Source organism: Lissotriton vulgaris, chromosome 5 (assembly GCF_964263255.1).
Source record: "Lissotriton vulgaris chromosome 5, aLisVul1.2, whole genome shotgun sequence".
NCBI lineage: Eukaryota > Metazoa > Chordata > Amphibia > Caudata > Salamandridae > Lissotriton > Lissotriton vulgaris.
Window position 1 is genome coordinate 78,572,199 of NC_141693.1, and position 26,306 is coordinate 78,598,504.

The following is a 26,306-nucleotide window of genomic DNA, read 5'->3' on the forward strand; positions in this document are numbered from 1 at the left end:
TAGTTTGGCAATCTGGCTTCGCCCGAGGCTTTTGTGGTGTTGCTGTACTACTGAAATGCACCCTTCCCTTCGTGCTTACGCAAGTTATTCATGACCCACAAGGCACGTTCGTAATCGTTTGCGGTACACATGGGGGGGTACTCCTCTTAACCTGGTGTCCTTGTACTCGCTCCCCTCGATGCTCGCCATGATCTTAACACAGTCCACTGCCCTGTTGCCTGCCCTCCCTAAGGGATTCACCGTTATTGAGGGTGACTTTACCACAGTCTCTACCCAGCTCCTCAACACGACATGCCCTCCATCCCCCTCTAGACTGACGCAAGCGAAGAAGTTGACAAGCTGGGCTGCATCCCTTGGCCTTTGCGATGCGTGGCAAATCTGGCACCCACAAACTTAACAATTCACACACACCTCTGCCGCTCACCACACGCAGGTGCGTATAGATGCCGTTTTTCTTCCGTCCACAGACTGCTCCTCCATTCAAGACGTCTGCATACTCCCGAGAGGCATCTCTGACTATTCCCCGCTGCTCCTTAGTATGGGGGCTCCCCCCCCCCCTACTCATGCCCAATGTGGCTGCTGAACGCCTCGTTTCTTCAAGACCAAGGCTTCAAAAAAGCGGTGGGACAGGAGCTGCAGTATTACTTTGATGCTAATGTGGGGTTGGTTCCCTCTTCGGGTACCCTGTGGGAGGCAGGTAAGGCCACCATTCGTGGGTTTGGCAAAGGCCACGTCCAACAGCAACGGCGGGCCCAGCTATCACAGATCACCTCCTTGGGTGCGCAGGCTCTACGTCTCGAGCACTCTCCCTCTGCGGGCGACGATGTTGATCGCGATCAGCGCCTCATGCATATTCGGAATGAAATCAAGCATCTCTCCCTGAAGGCCGCCAAACTCTTGTGCAGATTGTCTGTGGCCAGAGTCTATGGTTGGGCGACAAGAACGGCACAATTCTGCATAGGCTCGCCACGTATCCCAGAATGAACCTTATTATTCCAGAGATACTGGACCAAGAGGGGTCGACACAAAGATCCCCGGTGGCTATGGCAGGCACATTTGCCGCCTTCTACCGTCTGCTCTATGCCAAGCGGACCCTGACGCGGTCTCTCCATGGGCTGCTGTGATCGGTGGGTGCCCACCTCCCTCAACTGGACCCTACTGCTCTGGCCGACCTTGACCGTCCAATCTCACACGATGAGATCAATGAGGTTATCGCCCACACCTCCTTGGGCAAGACTCCTGGCCCAGACGGCCTTTCCCAGGAATATTACGCAGCATGCCGCGAAGCCCTCGTGCCTCGCTTGGCAGAGCTGAATGCTGAGGCCTTGGAGAAAGGGTCCTTTCCGCCAGAGACGGATATGGCTACCATCGTGGTCCTCTTGAAGTCACAACTACCATCTCCTCACTGTGCAGACTATCGTCCCATCTCTCTTATTAACATGGACGTTAAGCTCTTTGCAGCAATTCTTGCTTAACGGCTGAAGCCCCATCTTACCACATTGATCCACCCGGACCAGTGTGGTTTCATGCCCCAGCAAGGCACCAGACACGGTCTCCGGCAGCTTCACCTGGCCCTGGCTCACTGCCAGGTGCTTTCCCCTTACTTGGCGCTCCTTCTGATAGACTTTGAGAAGGCGTTCGATTCCGTGGACTGGACGTACTTGGGTGAGGTACTGGTGGCAATGGGCTTCAGCCTCCATTTCTGTTGGCTAGTTGGTGTTCTCTACACCAGGCCTCAAGTGCGAGTCTTGGTTAATGGGGCTCTTTCTGACGCCTTCCCAATTCAAAGGGGGACGAGACAGGGATGCCCCCTCTCGCCCCTTCTCTTCGCCTTGGCGATGGAGCCCCTAGCGACTTTGATCCGGTCCGCGAGTCCTTGTACCGGGATGGGAATGGCCCAATTCGGAACTGGACAAGATTGATCTTTACGCAGACGATGTCCTGCTCTACCTAGCAGATCCCGCCCAGTCAGGCCCCTGTTGTCTCCAGATCCTGGGTTCCTTCGGATAGGCTTCCGGCCTTCGAATGAACCTTAACAAGTCGGTCTTGGTTCTGCTCCACCTATCCAGAGAATTTTACGACTGGCAATCCACGATACCGCTCAGTCCTTTAAGTATCTTGGGATCTGGGTAGCTCTCCTCCCGGAATTGGGTTGGTCCCTTAATGTTACCCCGCTCGTAAAGAAAGCTAAGGAGGATCTCCACAGATGGCAGGCTCTACCCTTGAACCCCTTGGGGAGGGTCGCCTTATTTAAAATGATGATACTTCCCAGATTCCTTTATGTCCTCCAAAAAACCCCCTTCCACTTTCTGCGGGAGTGGTTTCGGGAGCTGGACGCTATGGCTACTAAATTCCTGTGGGGGGGGGAGGAAGGGCCCGGTTGGCACTCGGGACCTGTCCGATTCCATCATTCGATGGGGATGACACATTTATACCTCTACTACCTGCCAACCCGTCTACTGAGTATACACGACTGGTTCAACGGGGGCTGGTCCAACCCTGCCTACAGGTTGGAGCTCAGTGTGCTACCCAAGATCCATTAGGGGTTCAGAACATGGGATCTTATTGGGATCTCTCAACTTGGCTACGTGTGGGCCAGTGGCCACATGCGCTCCTTTAAAGACCTCCAGCCCAGATACTCCTTGCACCCATCGCAATTTTTTAAATACTTACAATTACGACACGCCCTTCACGTACACATACATGACGGCACCAGGATCCCTGAATACAGTCCCCCGAGGCTCAGGCCATGCTGGGCGACTTGGGGAAGGGGGGCATATCTCTCATCTACAAGACGCTGGTTAACAACACCCCAACCTCACTAGACCGACTCAGGGGCCAATGGGAGGTGTGGGTGGGGTCCTCAGGCAACATAGGGCGCCACGCCAATCTTCTTCGTCCAAAGTTGGTCAACACGTCCGCTAAGCTCCGCCTGATCCAATTATACTACATACACAAGGCTTACCTAACCCTGCAGCGCCTATATCGTGCCGGTTTTCCCCATCTGCCGCATGTACGAGATGCGGTCAAGAACCGGCCGATTTCTATCACATGGTGTGGGCGTGCCCCCGTCTGACTCCGTTCTGGGGAGAGATCGAGAGTGAATTATCTGAGGCCCTGGGGTGGGAGATTCCCGATGATCCACGTCATTCTCTTCTCGGGATCACAGACGGACTCAATGGGACCAGGAATGAGAAGCAATTCTACAACACGGCCATGGTTGTGGTTAAGAGGGGCATTGCCGCCTCCTGGAAACTTCCCACACCGCCGGGCTTGGGGAGGTGACAAAAGGGGGTGGACTGGTGTGTGGCACAAGAAAAACTTATGTACGAGGCACAAGGGTGTCCGAAGAAATACCGGAGGGTTTGGGGCAAGTGGCTGGGAGCCATGGGGGTGACAACCTCTGTATACGAGTGTTTGTATCTACCACTGGGGGGTGGTACTGGATAAGTGTTACTTATGTCTTTTTCATTATACTATGTCAGTGTTGGTGCTCTTCATGGTCTTGCAGTTGGTGCTTGTACTTTGTAAAACCATAAAGTTGCTTATCAAAAAAAATGTAATATCGTTTTGTGGAATCTGATTTCACTGTGTTTGTTTCTCTGTTTTGCAGGATGTCAGAAGCACCCTGAGCAGGTAAGGCTGGTTTACTATCCTCCTCTCAGTGTGTAAGGAGCAGGTCTTGCTGCTGCAGTGTGTAAAGGCAACTGCTGAGTTCACATAAGTCCCCATCCTGCAAAAGAAATATGTCAAAGGATCTTATATTGTAAAATATACAACCCACCTGTGGCCCCCATGAACTTATGCCTAGTACTTTGACAAGTCCAAACTATACTGACACTATTCTCCTTGGTTTCAAAATCCACAATATATTCACAAGTTCTTTCAAACTGCTCATTTTGTTTTAAGAAATCTTCAGATCCACATAAAACTTAATTGAGATCTCAGAAATCTCGAGGTCCCCTGAAAAGCATCCTTGAGTCCGGAAAATACTCGCTTGCATCCACTTGAAACTTGTTTGAGTGATGATATAACTGAATTAGTCCTCCACAAATATCTATCTTCATAAAACTTCTCCCCTCAAGTTTTCTGTCCGGTTTAGGGGGCGTGGACAGCTGGTCTTCAATGCCAATCCTAAGCTTCTCCTAACTAATAGCTCAAAATATCTATTAAAAACTGTTTCCAAGGATATTCTCAAAAGGTGAAAGAAGAGATAGGGTGGAGAGCTAAAGATCCGCACATGGGGTGAGTGTCACAGCCACGGATGTCTGATGAATGATCATGGCGCAGACTCCTAGATCAGAAAGTAATCACACTGCAGACCAGAGTACGGTGACATGAACCAGATCACGCAATTAACTCCAGGTCAGCTTCCCGCTTCAATGTATAAATGATCCAGTTTTTAGACTGTAGCTGCTTATCCACACAGTAGGCGATCTTGAGCCCAAAGGCGACAGGGATAGAACCCTCGAACCCTTTGCTGTACAGAAAGGATAATATGTGAACAACAGGCATAAAAACTAAATAAAACAAAGTAAACTAAATGAAAATCAAACATGAGAGAGAGCACAGCCAGGCATGGACTAGTCTGCAAGCAAGAACCTCACCACTCGAAAGCTCCTAGGCAAGTTGTTTCTGGCAAGTTGTTTCTGATTAAGTTAATATTAATAGAGTTTCATTAGACATGATACTTCTCACTGATGTCTTCTGTTGTAAAGGTAAGAATGCTATCTCCTCAAAGCCTTAACGGATATGCTGGATCACTTAACAAAATAATCCAAGTTGGCAACAGACCACCCAAAATAATTGCACTTGTTTTGGGAATAGATTTGAGAACTCACTTTACCCTGATTATTAAAAACAATATAAAGTATCCTGTTTGGTGGTCGATTCTTAGCCAAATGTTGACCAAACATGTGAAAATAAATATGACCTACGGCGGTCATTTTAAACCAGTCTAATACTACGAAAGGAGAGAGAGACTGAGTGAGAGAGAGGGTGATGGAAGTACCAGAATACAGACAGAAAGGGAGGGACTTCGCCATAAGGAGACAGAGGGACTGTGATTGAGAGGAATACAAAAAGTGAGAGTGGAGAGAAACAGAAGTAGACACAAAGGGAGAGAGAGAATGAGAGGAAGGGAGAGCAGAGTGGAAGAATAAGAGGGTGGATGTGTGGAGTAGAGACAAACAGGGGTAGATAGAGCAGGGGGTTAAGGGTGAGTGAGAGAAGTGGAGAGAGGTATAGGTAAAGTACATGGCCAAAGAGAGGGAGGAGAATTTAGGGAGAGAGAGTGAGGGGAAAAAGAGAGAAGGAAAGGGTGAGCAGATTTAAAGGGAGCAGGAAATGGGGAAGGTGATTTGGAGGGAACAAGGGAGAGAGACCGGGTAAAAGATGAATGAGGGATGGAAGGAAAAAGGGAGACCGAGTGATCGAGAGAGGGAGAAGATACAGCAAGCGAGACAATGAAAGATGTAAAGAGATATCAAGAGTAAGATTGAGAGAGCGAGATACAGAGAAGAGACTAAGAGACTCCCTTGTTTGAGGCATGTGAGCTGCAGATTGTATACTTTTGCATATATCGCCATCCGGTTTTGGGCTCGGATGTTTGCAGTTTGTTTTTGTCTTGGAAGAAATCTTTGTAGTCACGAGGTAGGTGACTTCTCCCTAGGACGATGGTGCGCATGGGAATCGGCTCCATCCTCTGATTGTTTTTTCTCCGCCTTCGGGTTCGGATGTACATTGCTGCGCTCCGAGTAGATATCTGTTTCCAATCCCCCTTCGACGCGTAATCTCTCCACTTGACAGTATTGACTCTATTGCGTTACTCCTTCCTGACGCACATCTTCACAACAAACTTCTTGACCATCTTCGACGCAGGCCTTTGGGCCTCTCCGCGCCGACCATGCCTGCAGACAATGGAAAGGACTCCTTTCAAGAAATGCCCCAGGTGTAGTGCTAAGTTCCCACACACAGACTTGCATGAGGTGTGCAATCTCTGCCTCTCCCCGGAGCACGAAGATAAGTATTGCAAGGCCTGTGCATCATTCAGGTCGAAAGAAAAAAATCTGTGATCGTCGGGCTCGATGACACAAAATGTCTTGCGGAACCAGCTCGATTCCAGACGTCTTTGGAACAGATCCCGAAATCCAGCCGGAAGAATCAGGCGGTGAAGAAGACGTCTCCATCTCCGAAGCCGAAGAGGAGACAGTCACCTCGGCTCAGCGGTCCATGAGTACCGAAACCCCTCTACCCAAAAACAAACCGAAGGCCCCGGTAACACCCTCGCTGTCCGGCTCAGGTCGACACTGACCACATACTTTTGACATTCTACCTCCGGGCCTGGCTATGAAGCCAAAGCAAAAGCCTTCCGACTCAGGCTCGAGTCACTCCCATTCCGGCACCGGGAAGTCCTCCCTGGCACAGATGCCACAAAGGAAAGATCCTTCCTCGGTGCCAAAGACCGCCTCGACGTATAAGCTGTCGGCATCGACGTATAAGCGGTCGGCATCGACATACATCAAAGATAGAGACCCGGAGCCGAAGAAATCTTCGGAGCGGAAAAAGGCTTCAGACTCCGAAAAGTCATCGGAGCCGAAAAAAGCTTCGCAACAGAAAAGCCCTAAAGAGTTTAAGACCCCACGGAAATAATAACAGACTCACTACAAAGAAAGCTCGGACCCGAAATCTTCGGCACTGAACAAAGAAATTTTGCCCACAAAGCCTAGACCGGAATTTTCGGACCCAAAACAGAAATCTCTGTTCATTGATCCATCCACGGGCAAACTAGTCGCCAAACCTCCAAAAAAGATTAAACTGGACACCTCAGAGAAGCCTCCAATACCTCCCAAGAAGCAGGACATTGGTACTAACACTTCCCCACCTCCTTCTCCAGTTAATCCACACCAATTGATTTCACCTCCACACTCCCCACAGCATATACTTTCACCTCAGACATCAGACACTGATGATGACCAGGGTGGGGGATACGGATCCACAGGGGGATGATAATGTCAACTCGCATACCATTCCACGTAACATAGACCCTTGCGATGACTACAATACAGGCCCGACCCAAATAATGACCCGGATGTCTGTCCATCTAAGCCCACCCTGCCAGATGAAAACACTGGGTTTGCGCAACTTATCACCAGAGCTGCCCAATACCATGGGGTCCCCTTACACTCCGACCCCTTAGAGGAGGATTTCTTTGCTAGAAACCTTTGCACCCTCGCAAAAAACAGCATACACCCTGCCAATATTAAAAGGCTTGTTAACACGGAAGTGTTTAAAGGCCCAGTCAGAGCCAGGGTTATCAACCCAAGGGTGGATAAAAAATACAAGGCAGCTCCTAATGACACCAATTTATAGTAAAGGTCAGAACCACCTGGATTCCCTTGTGGTGACTGAGGCACGCAAGCGGGAACACTCGCAGGGTACAGGCGACACTCCCACTCTTGATAAGGAATCCAAATTAATTGACACATCAGGAAAACGTATCACGTCAGACTGCAAACCATTGGCGAATCGCCAAAGCCTTATAGGCCAGGTACGACAGAGCTCTCTAGGACGAGCTTGAAAAGCTCATGGAACACCTCCCTGACCAGTACAAACAAAAGGCCAAGTATCTTATTCAAGAGGGCAAGTTGATTATCAACACATCAATAAAATGTGCGTTAGATAGGGATGATACAGCATCTCGTGCAATTAATACTTGCGTCTTGTTGAGGAGACGCACCTAGCTCCGGGTTTCTGGATTCAAGCAAGAAGTTCAAACTGCTATCTTAAATCAGCAGTTTGATCAGTAACATCTTTTCGGTCCCACAGTTGACACATCCCTAGAAAAGATGAAGAAAGACACCAAGACTGCTAAGTCTATGGGGTCTTGCAGTTCCCTTTCCCGAGAGGTTCTTTTCACCGCTCTTTCTACAGAGCCGGCTCAAAAACCATGGGCTCAGAACAGCCCTCTTCCTCCTACAAGAGCCCCACGCAAACATCCCCTAAGGGATATTTTCACGGAGGATAAAGAGGCAACAATAATAAAGGAAAAAGTCGCTGCAACAACAACCGCACCTCCCCTACCACTAAACAGTGACTTCCCTCCTCTTCCCCCCGATCATACCACTCCTTTCTGGGGACGTCTTTCACAGTTCTTACCTGTCTGGAATTCCATCACAACACACAAGTGGGTAAGACAAATTATCCAGTATGGTTATTGCCTGGAACTCACTTCTACCCCCCCCAAACATCCCTCCCAGACAGCGCCCAATGTCCTTAGAACATCTAACACTTCTCAAACAGGAGGTGTTCTCTCTATTACAAAAACATGCAATAGAACCAGTCCCCTTGCCACATCAAGGCACAGGGGTTTATTCCCTCCACTTCCTAATTCCAAAAAAGAACGGCTCTCCCAGGCCCATACTGGACCTCAGGCCACTAAGCATCTACATTCAGTCAGACTACTTCCACGTGGTCTCTCTCCAACAGGTACTTCCACTACTTCAACAGGGTGACTTTCTCTCCACGCTGTATCTAAAGGAGCCTACTTCCATATTCCTATTCACCCAGCTCACAGGAAATATCTCAGGTTTGTGGTAGATGGTCAACACTACCAATTTAAAGTACTCCCATTCTAGGTGACTACAGCACCCAGTGTTTTCACCAATTGCCTCGCAGTAGTTGCAGCCCACTTAAGGAGACAACTAATTTGTGTCTTCCCTTATGTGGACGACTGGCTCATAAAAGCCAAATCACACAGCAGTTGCGCGCAACACACACAAGACAATTCAGCTGCTTCACAGTTTGGTATTCACAGTAAACCTCGCCAATCCAGTCAGGATAAGCACCATACAGGCTCTAATCCAAAACTTTCAGCCTGAACACTCACTGCCAGCGCGAGTGTTCATGAAGTTAATCAGGATGATGACCTCATGCATTCTCCTAGTACCTTATACAAGACTAGAAATGCATCCCTTACAGTAATGTTTGGCACGTCAGTTTAACCAGTCTCAAGGAAAGCTGACAGTTCTGGTGTTGGTGGACGACCGCACTCATCGCTTTCTGCAGTGGTGGAAAACACAAAGTATTTCCAAAGGGCTGCCGTTCCTCGACCAGGTTCCACAGACCATGCTAACAGCAGACTCATCGCTCACCGCTGGGGAGCTCATCTTCAAACCCATACCATTCAGAGCATATGGACCAACCAACAATGACAATTCCACATAAACTACCTGGAACTGTTAGCAGTCTTCCTAGCATTGAAATCTTTTCAACTCCATCTCCTAGGCAAAGCTGTCCTGGTCCGCGCAGACAACATGACAGCAATGTACTACATACAGAAACAAGGGGGAATACACTTGCTGCAGCTTTCACACCTTGCTCAGAGCATATGGAGATGGGCCATTCCGCAAAATATATGTTAGAGGCATATGAGCTGCAGATCACACACGATGCATAGATCGCCATCTGGTGTTGGGCCCGGATGTTTGCACTTTGTTTTTGTCTTGGAAAAGTCTTTGGAAGTCACGAGATAGGTGACTCCTCCTTTGGATGATAGTGCGCATGGGCATCGGCTCCATCTTCACATTGTTTTTTTCTGCCATCGGGCTCGGATGGGTTTATCGCGCTCCAGTTCGGTGCTGTTATCGATTCAACTTTCGCGCGTAATCCTTCGCCCCTTTCTTCGGTATTGTTTCGATCGTGATCCCTAGTTGACGCACATCTCTCCAAGTTCGAAGTCCTCGATTCAGGTCGTCGACGAAGACCTTTGGGCCTACCTAGGCCATTACGTCTGGCTCATGGAAAGGACTCCATTTAAAAAGTGTCCTCAATGTGGGTCGAAGTTCCCACACACATCTTCATGAGGTGTGTAACCTCTGCCTTTCACCGGAGCACGAGGCCAGAGACTGTCCAGCTTGTGCCTCCTTCCGCTCCAAGAAGACTATTCAAGATCGTCGAGCTCGAAGAAGCATTCCTCGCTTGTCACCATCCATTCCCGACGACATCTTCCAGGAGGGTGTCGATGTACTGGAACAGGAGCGGTACGAAGAAGGCCTCGTCCGCGCCTACGAAGCTGATGACTCCGACGTCGAAGACATCACTCCTGGGCAGCGGGTCGTAAGTACTGACGCCGACCCCCTACCCCAGCACCGAAAAAGGCTTTGGTCACACCTTCACCTTCGGGCCCAGGTGCACACCAAGACAGTACTTCTCACGCCCTGCCTCCGGGCCCGGCAAAGAAGTCAACAACTAAGCCTTCAGGCCACTCAAGCTCCATTCAGCCTGCCGTTGGTCCCGAAGCCCCGACACCCAAAAATAAGCCATTGTCTTCCTCCGTGCCGACTACTGCCTCTGCTCCGCACTCGTCACCAAAGCCTATCAACACCAATCCCTCGACTCCGAAAAAAACATCGGAACTGAGTAAAAAAAACGCTACCCAAGACTACAGACTCTCAACCTCCGGAGCCGAAAAAGACCTCGGAGCCGAAAAACAACCGGTTCCGCAGACTCCTGAAGAGACTGTAAAACATCACGGTTCCAAGCATAAAGAGCACAAAACCGCTCCAGAGTCTGTCGCACAAGCATTCGGAACCGAAAAAATCAGCACTGAAAGACCAACTTCCAGCAGAAGAGCTTTTCAAACCAGATCCCACACAAAAAAACTCTTCTAAAAGACCCAAAGACTGGTCAGCTGACTCTCAGTTCTAAAAAGAGACCACTGGGCACGCCCAAAAAGAGAGACATTGCTACATCTTCTCTCGGGATCCCTTCTCCACCTCCTCCTTCTCCCCCACCTCCTTCTCCACCACACCACTCTCCTACACCATCTCCTCCACCAGTGGACGATGATGACACCTCTGACACAGGGAAGGGTGCAGATGATGAGCCACTAGGGCATCCTAGTCCACATTCTACCCCAGACCCCTGGGACGATTACAACACACCAGATGTACCTAACGTACCACAAGACGACATCTACTCCTCTAGACCTTCCTTTCCAGAGGATACTATGGGTTTTAACCAGTTTGTTCAGAGCTGCACAATACCACGGGGTTGACTTACACACATACCCTGTGGAAGAGGATTTTTTTAATGGACACTTTTGATATTTCACAAAAGTACACCTCCATTCTACCTATGCTCAAAGAAGTAATTAAACATGCACCGGAAGTGTTTAAAGATCCAGTTAGGGCTAGGGTTATTAACCCCAGGATAGAGAAGAAATATAAAGCAGACCCAGCAAACCCAGCATACATCAAGGGCCACATACTGTTGGACTCCTTAGTAGTCTCCAACGCCAGAAAAAGGGCTAACTCGCAAACATCTGGGACGCTCCACTTCCCGACAAAGAGTCCAAACTCTCTTGGTCGCTGCTGGTAAACGCACAGCGTCACAAGCAGCTAACATATGGCGTATTGCCAACACTCAGCTCTGTTAGCTAGGTATGATAGAGCACACTACGACGAGCTAGAGACTATTGCAACACCTTCCGGATAAATATAAAACCAAGGCCAATGACCTCATACAGGAGGTTAAACTTATTACTAACACCTCCATCAGTTGCGCTCTAGACGTAGCAGACACCAACTCCAGAGCTATCAACACAAGTGCTTGGCTACGCATTTCAGGTTTTAAACCTGAAGTACAAACTTCCATCCTTAACCAGCCATTTGACGAAAAACACTTATTCGGTAGATTAATCTCTGAAGATGAAAAAAGACAGACATGGCTAAATCAATGGGAGCCTTGCAATCGCAAGCTCCCAGATGTTCTTTTCGTCGTTGCTACTCCTCTGACAACCCCTCCGCCTCTTAAAAGACTCCCACCCAGACCACATTTACCAGAGGTTATCAATGAGGAGGTTACAGAGGCAATAATAACAAAGGTAGAGGCAAGACCAACACCCACTCTGCCTCCACCCCTACCCAATGACTTCCCTCCCCTCGGACCATTCCACTCCGGTCGGGGAAGATTGCTACAGTTCCTTCCTGTCTGGAACAACATCACCACAGACAGGTGGGAGAGGCAAATTGTTCAAACAGGTTACTGTCTAGAACTCAACTCTAACCCCACCCAAACATACCACCCAGGCAGCGCCCAATGTCACTAGAACATCTCACTATTAAAACAGGAGGTAATCTCTGAGGTGCCGGGTTTTTAGAGACACGGTGGTGCGAGGGGACCACACCCGAAGACCTCTGGGTTCTCCCTGTTCTGGACTACAGAAACAGAGTCTTCTAGTTGAAGTCAGAGATCGAGGTTTATTGGTTGCAACCAAGTAACATGTGTCCTAGAATTACAACAGCACAGGCTGTAAGTTCTCAGGAGACTGTTCGTTTTTACAGAACTAGCCTTCTCCTTATATACAGAAATAACAGCTGCGGGCAAGAATTCTTGAGTTTATGATATGGTTATACACATATTTCTACAATAATACAAAGAGCGAAGTCATGCTGGTCAGCACATATTTTAGATGTCCAGATCGTGATGGATTACCCAGCCAGGCCCAGAATTCCCATCAGATATCGATGAAACACCAATAAGGTCGGGCACCCTCCCGTCGTAAAACTGGTCATAAACAAGAATCATGGACAGGTGTATGTGTATGGAAAACATGGTCTGTATGTAGTGAATGGTTTATGGCATGTTGTGCCTTGATGATATCTTACTCGGCCACTGGGCGAGGAGCTGCCCAAACAGGTTTGGCTGGAGGCAGTGGAATCAGCTCGGCCAGGTCATGGGGAAGTCAGCTAAGGTGGACGTGTCCTTTCAGATCAAACTCGGCCTTAATCAATTGACTATATGAGGGCAAGTCATAAGATGGATGCCGTTCACAAAATGGAGTCCGAGGGTTTGGAACGGAAACCACGATTTAAGGGTGTTAGCATCACTCAATCATGACGCAAATGCATAGGGATAATGTCCTAATCCTTACCGGTCCGTCGGTACCAAATTCGTCAAGGTACGACGATATTTTGTGATACGAGGGTTGGACCTCGATACCGGTGGAACAGCAGGGTCCGGAATTACAGTACCACAGACCCTCCTTTTGCCCTCATATTAGGCAATAACTCATGCTAATCTGAGTCCAAATCTGTATTGATGAATTCATGGAGATGCTGCTGTAGCATCATTCTGTTGCTCAATTCGTCCCTTGATACAGGCTTCCTTACACATGAAGTAGCACAGAGGCCACATATTGCAGGAGCGCACTGTACAAACAGGCAGAACATAAACAGAACGGCTAGGATCATCCCAATGAAGATCAGAGTTTTCCATCCCCAGGCAGAGATCAGTTCCCACAGCCACCCTAGCAGGGACCAATCCCCTTTCTCCACGTGAAGGGAATCGGAGATTTTGTGTAATTTGGAGATGGCCTGGTACACTGTCGGAGCATTGTCAGGGATGAAAATGCAGCAACTAGATTGGATCACTCTACATACACCACCACGGTCTGCAAGTATGACTTCTAGGGCAACCCTGTTCTGAAGGGTCATAAGTCGATCCGACTGAAGCTCAGCTGTCAAGTTGCTAAGGGCACCGGCCGTTTCAGTCACGGCGGACTCAACTATCCTCGTCAATTGTCGAATGTTCTTGCTGTTCACCATAGGCCCCCAAAATGGCAGAAAACCCTTTGCGAAGTCTCCAAACTCTTGACCCGCAGTGTCGTCTTGACTCGCGACACCCCTAACTGTCCTTGTCCGATGGTAATCTGCCCCGGCCGTGTAGGTGGGTGGCAGCAGAAACGAGATGAAGCATGTGCCCGAGAAGTCAGGGGGCAACCATCTATAGGCTTTGTCATGGCAGACGAAATAGGTGCCTTTAGCCGCCAAGAATGGAGGGGAAGTTCGGGAAGCAAACACATATGTTTCCGTGCATACGCTCTTCCCCAACTGTGCTTTGGGATCCCTGCCAATACCTTGCAGACACAAGTGACCTCGGTGGGGCACTATCCAGACTGGGGAGGATTTCTTTGTTTTCTGGCTTTTATTCAAAGAGATCCCATATTTAGTTACATTGCAACGACTGTAGGGAGTGAGTTCATCTTTAGGAATCGTTTGATACGTGTCAACATCCCTACTCATATTTCTTATTCCTGCCACTAGTGCCTTGTTGCTGGAATCGCTCTCTGTGGAACGGGGTGGGTATGGTTCTAGGGCGAACAGGAACATGGTCTGGAAAGCCCACAGAGAACCATAATAACTGAATGGCAGGATGAAGTATGGAATGCCCTTATCTGTTGTGTGCGGCATGAGTCCACATATCCAACAATTCGATGTGTTCATTATAGACTGGTGCTGGTGTAGGAGCTGGATAAAGGAGTTATTTACAAACTCTAGTCTTCTGGCAGACTCGTGTTCAGCAAGAGGGTGAAAGGAGTGTAAAGAAACAGTTGGAGAAGGTGTGGGCTGAGTGTTGTTTACAAAGGTGACTTGAAACGTGGACAAGGTATAACCAATCAAGAACATCGTTATGCTACATATCATTAAAATACATATTATCAAGAATCTCTTTCTTTCCATCACAGTGCACATTTTCTTGTTAAAGTTCATGTGTCTAGCAGGTCTCTCCATCCTCTGGTTGCTGCCCGCGGTGGGAGGTTGCTTCTGCCAGGGAGTGTTCTCTGTTCAGTCAGGGGTAATTCCCTCCGACTGACCAGAACCGTTGACCTAAATGTCCCCAGCTGTACTCCCCAGACTTCAACCGCGGCCCTAGCAGCAGAACCGGATGGCGGTTCGAAAATCAAAAATGAGCTAGTTCCCTGGGCGAGAGAGCTGTAAAATCAAAAATAGTTCAGTGTGTGTGGTCAGACCACTATCTGATTGACACCACATTTTCGGCGGTTGGCCAGATCAAGGTCCCCCCACGGGAGGGCGGCTCGGCTCGCAAGTGGAAGGCTGTCGATCCCTCCAAACTATTCGCTCATTTGTCTCAAACTTATCCCCTGTTACCCAATGACACTCGCACCGACGAGCTCCATGGGCTTGTGGCAGACTGGCTTACCACAGCCAGTGACATCTTTGCCCCCCTCACCAAGTTCCCCCAATCCCGGCACAGCAATTCCCACAAATGGTTTACCCCCCCACCTAAAAGCTCTCCACTTGGAACTCCGCCAGCTTGAGCGCAAGTGGAGGAGGGACTACTGCCCTTCAAGCAGAGACGCCTATGTGGCTGCCCGCAATAGGTATAAACTTGCCATCTTGGCTGCCAAAAAAACGTATGCCTCAGGTAAAATCCTATCTGCCCCCTGCCAGTCTAAGGAAATTTTCAAGGTTCTTAATGAATTTACCTCCGACCCCAGGACGCTCCCTACCCAGGCCCCCACACAGGAAGCATGCAATACCCTTAGCACTTTTTTCATCGAAAAAATCGTATTGATTAAGGACACCATCCCTGCTACGTCTCCTGGCGCTGGATCTGTCTCCCCCCCCTCACAATACTTCCTCTTTCACACAATTTCCTCTTCTAGACTCTACTTCTTTGGCCACTCTTGCTACCCGCATCAAGTCGGGATCTCCAGATGACTGTTGCCCCCCCTCCATACTCCGGGACATCTGCCACTCTCTACCCGGCTGCATTCTCCTCCTGCTAAACTCTTCTCTCTCCTCTGGTACGGTGCCGGGCTCCTTCAAGGAGGCTGTGCTGGTGCCCCTCCTTAAGAAGCCAGGGGCTGACCCCGCCGTCCCGGCTAACTACCGTCCTATCTCCCTCTTACCTTTCGTCTCAAAAATCCTGGAAGCCCACGTCACCACCTGTCTCTCACAGTTTATCGAGAGCTCCAACTTTCTCGAGGCCAACCAGGCGGGCTTCAGACCCGGCCACTCTACGGAGACAGTGATCTTGGCCGTGCTGGATGCCCTGAGAGACGGTGTTGACAAGGGTGCCCCCCCCAGGCCCTGGTATTACTAGACCTGTCAGCCGCTTTCGACACGGTGGATCATAACATCCTTCTCCGCCGTGTCGAGCAGGCTGGCATCCAGGGTCTGGCGTTGGCCTGGGTCAGATCCTTCCTGACTGGCAGGTCTCAGACCCTTAGTCTGGGCGCCTTCAGGGCTCCTAGAGAGCACTCGCTCTGCGGGGTCCCCCAGGGTTCTTCCTTGTCCCCTCTTCTTTTCAACCTTTATCTTCGCCCCCTTCTCTTTTCTTTGAGGCAGTGGGACGTTACCGTATTTAATTACGCGGACGACCTGCAACTCATCTTTTCTCTCAACTCCCCCTCTGCTATCCCCAACTTCCAGGCAGTCATGTCCCACATTCTCCAGTGGATGGGCCACAACCAGTTAAAGTTGAACCCTGGTAAGACGGAGCTCCTCCTCCCCGGTAGGAGCGCCACCTTCTGGGGGCCTCAATTCTGGCCGGCGGAACTGGGCCCCTCTCCCACCCCCGTAGCTTCGGTGAAGAGTCTGGTAGTCACTATCGATTCCGCCTTATCCTTAGGGCCGCAGGTGGGGACCGTGGTCTCGTCCTGTATCTACCAACTGCGCAGGATCTTCTTACACCTGATGCCCTCCTGCAGGTTATCATGGCCCTCGTCCTCTCCCGCCTAGATTTTTCTAATGCGATCTACCATGGTCTGCCTAAAACATCGATGACTAGACTGCAAGTGGTCCAAAATCAGGCGGCGAGATTGGCCTTAGGGATTCCGAAGTGGCAATCTGCCAGGCCCCTCCTTGTCAAACTCCACTGGCTCCCTGTCATCTCTAGGGCAGCCTTCAAGATCGGCTGCCTTATTTTCAAGTCATTAGCTGGCCCCTGCCCTGCCTTTGTGAAATCCCTTATCAGACCCTACTGCCCATCCCTCAACTTGAGATCCTCTCACCTCAACTTCTTGACCGTCCCTTAGTTCTTACGAGCTCTGCAGATCTGGAGGCCGGAGATTTGCTTACCTGGCCCCCAAACTCTGGAACTCTTTCCCCCTTTCTCTTAAAACTTCTAATTCTTTGACTCTTTTTCGTAAATCTCTAAAAACTTGGCTTTTCCCCCAATCTGGTTAGTCTCTCTGTCCCCTTTTACTTCCAACCAGCGCCAGGAAACCCATGGTGTCAGTGCGCTTTACAAGCACCCCTTACGATACGATACGAAAAATGGAAAATCGCACTAATTTGATCATGTCAGTTCCTTGGTCTTGACCTCAGATTATATCGTTCTTTCCCAGGTACGGTGTGATCTTCAAACAATGTTTCAGGTTCTGTAGTGTCCAACTGCATTGACGGTGGCACAAATCCTTGCAAAATACAATCGCTCTCTTGGTCGGTACCAGTTCCTTTTAATCGTGCATCGCTGAAGGGGACAAAGCGAGGTATGGACTCTGTCTCGGAGTCGGCGACTCCTTGCTGGACCCACCGGTCATATGGAAGGGGCAGCGGGACCCTTTTGCAATGGGCGCCGTGCACCCAGTGTTTTTTTCCGTGGACACGTACTGCAGAGTGGGTAGATAGCAGGACCTGGAAAGGTCCGGTCCAGCGAGGCTCCTCGTTCTTTGTTCGCCTGAAGTTCCGAACTAGGACCCAGGAGCCAGGTTCGATGGCGTGGCCTGGATCGTCAGACGCCCTTGGAGAGGAGCTGTGGACCTGTTGATGTAAAGCATGCAGTTTAGTTGTCAATTCGTGCAAATAGTCAAACAGTGCGGGGTACTCTATTTCACTCAATCTCTTGGGTCTGGCACACCCCAGATGTTAGCTGGGCGGCCGAACACAATTTATGTGGGCTAAGTCCTATTCTGGAATGGACAATCATCCTGGTTGATAGGAGTGCTAAAGGCAAGGCGTCTGGCCACTTGAGACCTGTGCTGGCTTGGATCTTGGCCAATTTAAATTTTAACGTGCCATTATAGCACTCTACCAATCCTGCCGATTGGGTGTGGTTTGCAGCGTGGAACTTCTGGTGGATGCCTAGACACTCGCACACTCTCTTCATCACTCGTCCCACGAATTCACTTCCATTATCACTCCAGACAATCCTAGGCATGCCAAATCTAGGGAAGAATTCTTTGACAAGGGCTTTGGCAGTTGACAAGGCAGTGTTGTCCTTAAGGGGGTACGCTTCTACCCACCTGGAGAAGGCGCAAACGACAAGCACATATTTCAGGTTATTGCACCTCTCCATGTGGATGAAATCGAGCTGCAAGACCTCGAACGGATACGTTGGAGGTGCAAAATGACCAGCTGGGGTTGGGGTTCCCCTACCGGGATTGTGCTTCAAACACACCATACAGTTTCTGACCAGATTCTCTGCACATTTTGGGATACCACTATTCTGCCACACTGGGGCCAACAGCTTACATATTCCTTTCACACTGATGTGCGCCATTCCATGGGCCATCGTCACCACTGCGAGCACATAGGCGTTAGGTAACATCCATCGCTGATGTTCTGACAGTTCGACCCAACAACCATTCGCATCTAATCTACCCTTGCTTTCTCTCCATTCATTCACCTCTTTCTCAGTCGCGTCAGCTTGTATAGATTTCACGCTTTCAATGGTATCCTCACACATACCCACATCAGGGGTCCATCTAGCAGGACCTACAACATACATCCGACTCATTGTGTTCCTTGCAGTCTCTTTCGCGACCTCGTCGGCAAATGCATTCCCTCAACCAACATCATCTTGAATCTTTCTGTGTGCACTGCATTTCACAATTGCAACCTGTAGGGGCAAGGTTAGTGACTCGAGAAGGTCGTGTACTAGCTGGCCATGTTGAATTCTTGCGCCATGTGACGTCAGGAACCCACGTTCACGCCACAACCTTCCAAAACTGTGGGCTACGCCAAAGGCGTATTGGCTATCAGTATACACATTCACTCGTTTTCCTTTCGCCAACACACACGCTCTTGTGAGTGCGACTAACTCTGCTGCTTGCGCGGAATTGTGGGGGATGCGAGCTGTCTCTACAATCGTGTGTAATGTTGTCACGGCATATGCTGCAGTCGTATCACCATTTGGCAACTTGAAACATGAACCATCAACCCATAACGCATCATTACATTCAGGGAGGGGAGTGTCCTGCAAGTCTACTCTCCCTTTTGTCTCTTCCTCTGTCCTAAAACAGCAATCATGCATTTCGACCTTATCTGTCTCAGTCGGACTGGGCAATAGTGTGGCGGGGTTGAGTGTATCGCACCTCTTTATGTGAATGTGACTCGCTAACAGTGTCAATTCATAGCTGGATAGTCGAGCACTAGTTAGATGTTGTGTTTTCGTCCTGTTTAGTAGGATATCTACTGCATGTGGGACCATAACGATCAGAGTATTATTCATGACTAACCCAGCAGACTGTCGAATACAGACAGCTGCTGCAGCAGTGGCCCTCAAGCAACTTGGTAATGCCTTAGCTACAGGATCTAGAGTCGCAGAGAAATACTCACATGGGCGTTGTTTGTCCCCAAAGTGTTGCGTCAAGACTGATAATGCGCAACCTTCCTTCTCATGGACATATAATGTAAAAGGCTTACTTTAGTCGGGGTTGCCCAACACAGGAGCCGAACATAACGCCTCACGCAACTCATGGAAACTCGTCTGACAATCTTCAGACCAAGGCAAAGGATTGGGTGTGTCTTTACGCATTAATGCCAGCAAAGGTTTGGCCAATAGTGAGAAGTTCGGTATCCATTGTCTACAGTACGATGTAATGCCCAAGAAGGCACGCACTTCTCTTTGTGTCCTTGGGACACTCAGTTCTGCAATTGCCTGTATTCTTTCTGGGGTCAGTCTCCTTCCCTCCTTCGATAAGATGTGACCTAAGTAGGTTACTTCTTGTCGACAAAATTGTAATTTGGAAAGCGAGACTTTGTGCTTCATGTCACATAAATGATGTAGCACTGACAATGTCGCTTGCTTGCAAACTTCTTCGGTGTCTGCAGCGATCAACAGATCGTCCACATACTGAATTAAAGTTGCACCATCCTGCAGAACAATCGTGTCTAGTTGTGTTTTCAGAGCCTGACTGAATATTGATGGACTTTCACAGTAGCCCTGAGGAGCGCGTTTAAAGCGGAAGCTTCGTCCTCCTAAATTGAAGCCAAAGATATCTCTGCTCTCCTCGGAAATCGGGATGCTGAAGAAAGCGTTCTTCAGGTCAATCACTGAAAACCAATTGGCTGAAGCTGGAACCATTGTCAATAAGGCAGTAATGTCGGGGACGACTGGAAACTGTGGTACAACGATCTTATTCACTTCCCTGAGATCAATCACAAATCGGTACACAGGGGGCTGTGAAGGATCGGTACGCTTTAAGACAGGCAAAACAGGACTGTTACAAATGTTGCCTGCTGTCTCTTCGATGACATCTTTCTCGATCAGATCGTAAACGATCGCTAACAAAGCCTTTTCACATTCGTTTGATATTCTATATTGGGGAATGCGTGGTAACCTAACATTAGCTTTCAATGTTATGACATATGGCGCTATTTCCAAACGACCTACATCATTAGAACCATTCGCCCAAAGTACATCCGGAAGAGATGACAATTTGGTTGGAATATTTTCCTTCGCCAAATACATTGGAGAAATAACTTTTCTTCCTAGGGTAAGCTGTACTCCCGAAGGGGAGCAGTACAAAGTTGCATATAATCTCTTTAATAAATCCAAACCTAACAAGTTTTCGCCACAACCTGTTGTAAGAATGAGGTGTGCTTCTAATTCGCATGGGCCAACAGAAAGGGGCATGGGACTGGAGATCGGGTTTCTAACAGGGGCGCCAGAAAAACCTACTGAAACATTCATTTCGCCAGACAAAGGTGCGCCAGGAAGTTTTGAGTGCATAATAGAACTTTTTGTAGCACCAGTATCTAGCAGAAATGGCTCCGACACTCCTGATGTGGTCACCTCGACATAAGGTCCATTCTGATCTACTGGAACTGAAACAACTCCCTCTCTTTGTCCATGGCTGTCCTAGCAATTATTACCCTCATTCTCGTTTTCTGCGTAATAGTCATCTGCATAGTACTGAGCTGACCTGGAAGACGCATTATTCTGTTGGTCAAAGCTATTCATGGAATTCTGAGGCGGAAAAGAAGTGGTATTCTGGGGGAAATTTCCACGGCCCCTACCTCTAGGAGCCTGTTGAACACCTCTACCTCTTGTACCGGAAACACCGTTTAAGCGTCGCGCAAGAGCTGGACAATTACTTTTGAAATTACCCTCTTCTTTGCAATAGGCACATTGATTCGGGCCATACGGAGAACGCTGATGGGAAAACTCGTTTCCTTGCGCGTTTCTCGAATACTGCTGCGGTTGTTGATAAGTGGGCTGACTAGCCGTGCGAGGCGGATAGGCTTGCTGGAGAAGAGCTTTAGTTTTTAACTCTTTAGTCTTTTTGTCTGCCTTATCTAGTTCGTCTTTGCGCCTATTTTCATAGTACTGGGCTGTGGCTAAAATCTGCGCTGACGTGGAAACAGCCCAAGCGCTCAATGAATCTTTCAATTTATTGCACAGTTCAGGAAGCAGATTATGTACAAATTTGTCTACAAACAATCTTTGGCCACCCTCGGTAGCCATATCCTGACCACTATGATCGGTGAAAGTCTCCTCAAATCTCGTGAAAAAGTCAGACACATTCTCATCTTTCTTCTGCTTGCATGCAGACAGCTTGTCCCAATTTACACGCAATTCAGGCATTAATGTTTTCATGTACGCGATAATCCTACCAGGAAGTTCTGCTATTAAAGGCTCGGGTTTAGAACCACCGACTTGTCTAGCATCGGTAGCAGTAATATTAGCCCATGAGTCACCTAGTTCTTGATCATGATCTGTATGACGAATTTTACTCCATAAAAGATGCGGAACAACATTCCCAAACAACATGTCTACATCCGCTAAATTCATTATACATGAGCTGGCAGTCTGCGATAACACCTTGTAATACCCAGTTGGGTTTTTACGTGGATCAGGTAGTGTCTGTTTGAGTGCTAAAACTTCAGATCTTTTCCAGGGGACATGTACCCATACACGCTGAAAATGCGGCAGAATTGGTGGATTTACATTCGCATCACCTTCCCTCCATACTGGAGGAACCTCTCTCACGGGGTACTGTCGCGCCTTTTTCCTACCTGACACATCATCTTCATACAATGATCTAGAGACATTTCCCTTACTCCTATAGGATAACAATAAATCTATTGCTTTTTCAACATCGGCACCTACAATCATACCTTCATAGAACTTAAAACGCATGCAGAATAATTCCTGCATTTTGCGCTAGGGATCGTTTGTCTCCAAATCTTCACAAAGATATACACACATCTCTTCAAATACGTATCTCTGAGTGGGCGCATCCCACTGACGGAAAACTTCCATAACGGACTGAGCATCATATTTAGCAGTGTCAGTAACCCATTTGCGTGCTAACTCATTTAGCACTTCTCTTTCCTCGTAATCAGGCAGTTGACTACGCAACTGTCTACGTCCTGTTTTAGGGGTCGTTTTAGGCGACCCAAAGAAGGGTGAGAATAGACCAGTGACAGTACTTGCCACTCTCTGTCTTACAGAAGGAGAAGCTTGCGGCGAGGCAGATGCGCCAGATAAGACAGGCTGATGTAAAGGAGAAGTCGAAGCAACAGCAGAGGAAGTTGAGGCAGTAGCAGACGTAGTATCATAGTTAACATTTGGACCAGTGGGCAAAGTTGTAGAAGTAGATGAAGTATGTAGCAAAGGCGGCTGCCCTTGAGAAGGCTGCGCCGGAGAAGTAGGAACCAGCTGAAGAGGGGCTGGTGCTTGTGCAAGAGCTGCATTTCGCGCACTGGGGCGCGGTACAACAAAGTGCTTTGGGGGTGCAGTAGCGTCTAACGCATATGGGGGTGGCGAGCTTAATAAGTGGGACATTAACGGATCTTTCTCTGATGTTCCCTTTGAGCCTTGTCCCTCATGTGGTAACATTGGGTAGCATTTATCTACTGCTAGTTTCTTGCTCCTAAGCATTCGTTCACTTTCTTGCTCTTCCTCATTATCCCTGTATGCAACGGCGGCTTGCACCATTGACATACCTCTTTTGTTTCTCTTTGCTAATTTTATTTCTTTCTGTTTGGCTTCTTTGCGCCATAAGCGAAAAGAGTCAAACATCGCCGGCCGGGCTTTCTTCTTGAACAATTTGACCTCGAGGTTGTCTAATACTTCTGAGTCGAAACTACCATATTGGGGCCATTTTAAAACACCATCCTTGCGGGTGTATTTTATCCACACTTCATTATACGTGATAGGACCTACTCCGTGCTTTATATATAACTCATATATTGGAGTTCCAATCGGAGGAACCGGACACGAATCCTCTAATCGGGAGTTCTTACTACAACCAAGACAAAACAAGTTTCCAAGTCTGCTAAGACCAGGCATCTTCGCTCACTAGTCTAGCTTCAAACTTCAAGGGATTATCTAATTATGATATTGTCGTGAATACACGAATCCCTCGGTTTTGGTGCTTGCAAGAACCAATACAAACCGTATCTCGAGGATACCAAAGACTAAGAACCAAACTAAGGACTGGGAGACGCTCCACTTATACTTAACTGAATATTGAAGATCGGTGACGTCACTAGAAGACTCGTCTATCGTTTCGCTCTACCAAGGATCACTGGGTCCAAAACAGGGCGATAGTCAGGGCAGCAGTCCTTTGTAGCCGTCGGGACGCGGGGAACCTCGCAGCAAAGACCTTCGGAACCACGTCGACATGCAGGGGTCGCTGAAGTGGCTGGCCTTCCTCCGGAATTTTCACACGAAGCTCCTCACGAACATCTGGCTTGGACCGTCACCGCTTGATATCGCCTCGAGCCCCACGTTGGGCGCCAACTGAGGTGCCGGGTTTTTAGAGACCCGGTGGTGCCAGGGGACCACACCCGAAGACCTCTGGGTTCTCCCTGTTCTGGACTACAGAAACACAGAGTCTTCTAGTTGAAGTCAGAGATCGAGGTTTATTGGTTGCAACCAAGTAACATGTGTCCTAGAATTACAACAGCACGGGCTGTAAGTTCTCAGGAGACTGTTCGTTTTAACAGAACCAGCCTTCTCCTTATATACAGAAATAACAGCTGTGGGCAAGAATTCTTGAGTTTATGATATGGTTATACACATATTTCTACAATAATACAAAGAGCGAAGTCATGCTGGTCAGCACATATTTTAGATGTCCAGATCGTGATGGATTACCCAGCCAGGCCCAGAATTCCCATCAGATATCGATGAAACACCAATAAGGTCGGGCACCCTCCCGTCGTAAAATGGTCATAAACAAGAATCATGGACAGGTGTATGTGTATGGAAAACATGGTCTGTATGTAGTGAATGGTTTATGGCATGTTGTGCCTTGATGATATCTTACTCGGCCACTGGGCGAGGAGCTGCCCAAACAGGTTTGGCTGGAGGCAGTGGAGTCAGCTCGGCCAGGTCATGGGGAAGTCAGCTAAGGTGGACGTGTCCTTTCAGATCAAACTCGGCCTTAATCAATTGACTATATGAGGGCAAGTCATAAGATGGATGCCGTTCACAAAATGGAGTCCGAGGGTTTGGAACGGAAACCACGATTTAAGGGTGTTAGCATCACTCAATCATGACGCAAATGCATAGGGATAATGTCCTAATCCTTACCGGTCCGTCGGTACCAAATTCGTCAAGGTACGACGATATTTTGTGATTCGAGGGTTGGACCTCGATACCGGTGGAACAGCAGGGTCCGGAATTACAGTACCCCATCTCCCTCCTAAACATGCAATAGAACCAGTCCCGCTTCATCAGCAAAACACACAGGTTTACTCCCTGTATTTCCTTATCCTAAAAAAGGACGGATCTCTAAGACCTATCCTAGACCTCAGTCCCCTAAATCTATTCATACACTCAGACCATTTTCACATGGTCATGCTTCAAGTCCTTCCTCTTCTCTCACAAGGAGACGTCCTTCCCACTTTAGATCTAAAGGACGCCTACTTCCATATTTCCATTCACACCTCACAGGAAATATCTCTGGTTTGTAGTGGACGGTCAGCATTACCAATTCAAGTTACTCCCATTCGGAATCACCACAGCGCCCAGAGTGTTCACCAAATGTGTTCACCAGCGCTACGAGGCCTCCGGGTTGTCTGCGCTTAATAAAACCCATTTAATAATAATAATAATAATAAATGTCTGGCAGTGGTTACAGCTCACCTAAGACAGCAAATTCACGTCTTCCCATACCTATACGACTGGCTCATAAAAGCCAACTCATACAGCCAGTGTGTACATCACAATTACGCTACAATCCAACTACTACACGACTTGGGGTTTACCATAAACTTTGCAAAGTCTCACATGAAATGAAATGAAATTAAATGAAAAAGGATTTATAAAGCGCATGGCTGCCCGAGAGCGTCCCATCGCTGAGAGTGCAATGGAAAACTGAGGGGGTGAAGGGAATGAATTTTAAAATTATTGTGGGAAAAGATATGTCTTCAGAAGCTTACGAAACTTCATATAGTTCGGTTCAATTCGCATCCTGGATGGCAGAGAATTCCACAGGGTTGCTGCCGTGACAGAAAAACGTCGCCCTCCTGTGCGGGCCTTCTTGACTATATGAACAGTGGCCAAGTTGCCTTGAGATGAGCGCAGGGACCTGGAAGTTTTATAGGGGTAGAGTATTGTCCCTAGCATTGGGGGCCCTTTACCCTGCAAGGATCTGTGAGTGATACATAGAGCCTTAAATGTAATCCTTTCCCGGACAGGCAACCAGTGAAGAGCTTTAAGCGCTGGTTTTGCTGATGCTCTCCGGGCGGTGCCTGTCAACAGCCTCGCTGCTGCGTTTTGGGTTCTCTGAAGGATGTTAATAGTGGATTCAGGCGCAGCCATGAAAAGGGCGTTGCTGTAGTCTAATCTGGATAAGATGAGACCTAAAATGAGCAATTTTTGGGACTGTGTCGGGAGTAGGGGGAGAATCTTCCGGGCTGAGCGAAGTAGGCACACACAGGTACCAGACGTCTTTTTGGCCTGAGTTTTCAAAGAGAGGTCTTGCTCCAACCAGAACCCCAAGCTTTTGAGCTATTTCTTAGGTTGGGGGAGAGCTCCTAGACACAATGGCCATATGGAGGTGGGAAGGGTTGTTATTGGATGACCCAGAAGCATAAGCTCTGTTTTTGTGCCATTTAGTTTAAGTCTCGAGTCACACATCCACTTATAGATTCCTGCAAGACAATCATGCAGATTTCTAAGTTTATCTTTTTCCAGTGAGAATGAGACAACCATTTGGGTGTCGTCAGCGTATGTGACAGCTTTGATCCCAAAGGGAGTGACAACATCCTCCAAGGGGGCCATATAAATGTTAAATAATGTAGGGCTCAATGAAGAGC

General features: G+C 48.5%; 1 protein-coding gene across 1 annotated transcript in view; it reads left to right on the top strand.

Annotated features, from left to right (window-relative positions):
• Positions 1–26,306, top strand: part of LOC147710241 (E3 ubiquitin-protein ligase TRIM39-like) — a 141,724-nt gene that overhangs the window by 74,910 nt on the left and 40,508 nt on the right. The window contains exon 3 of the mRNA XM_086920915.1: positions 3,614–3,636. Coding sequence (XP_086777041.1) covers positions 3,614–3,636 — 23 coding nt within the window. The remainder of the gene's footprint in view (positions 1–3,613; positions 3,637–26,306) is intronic.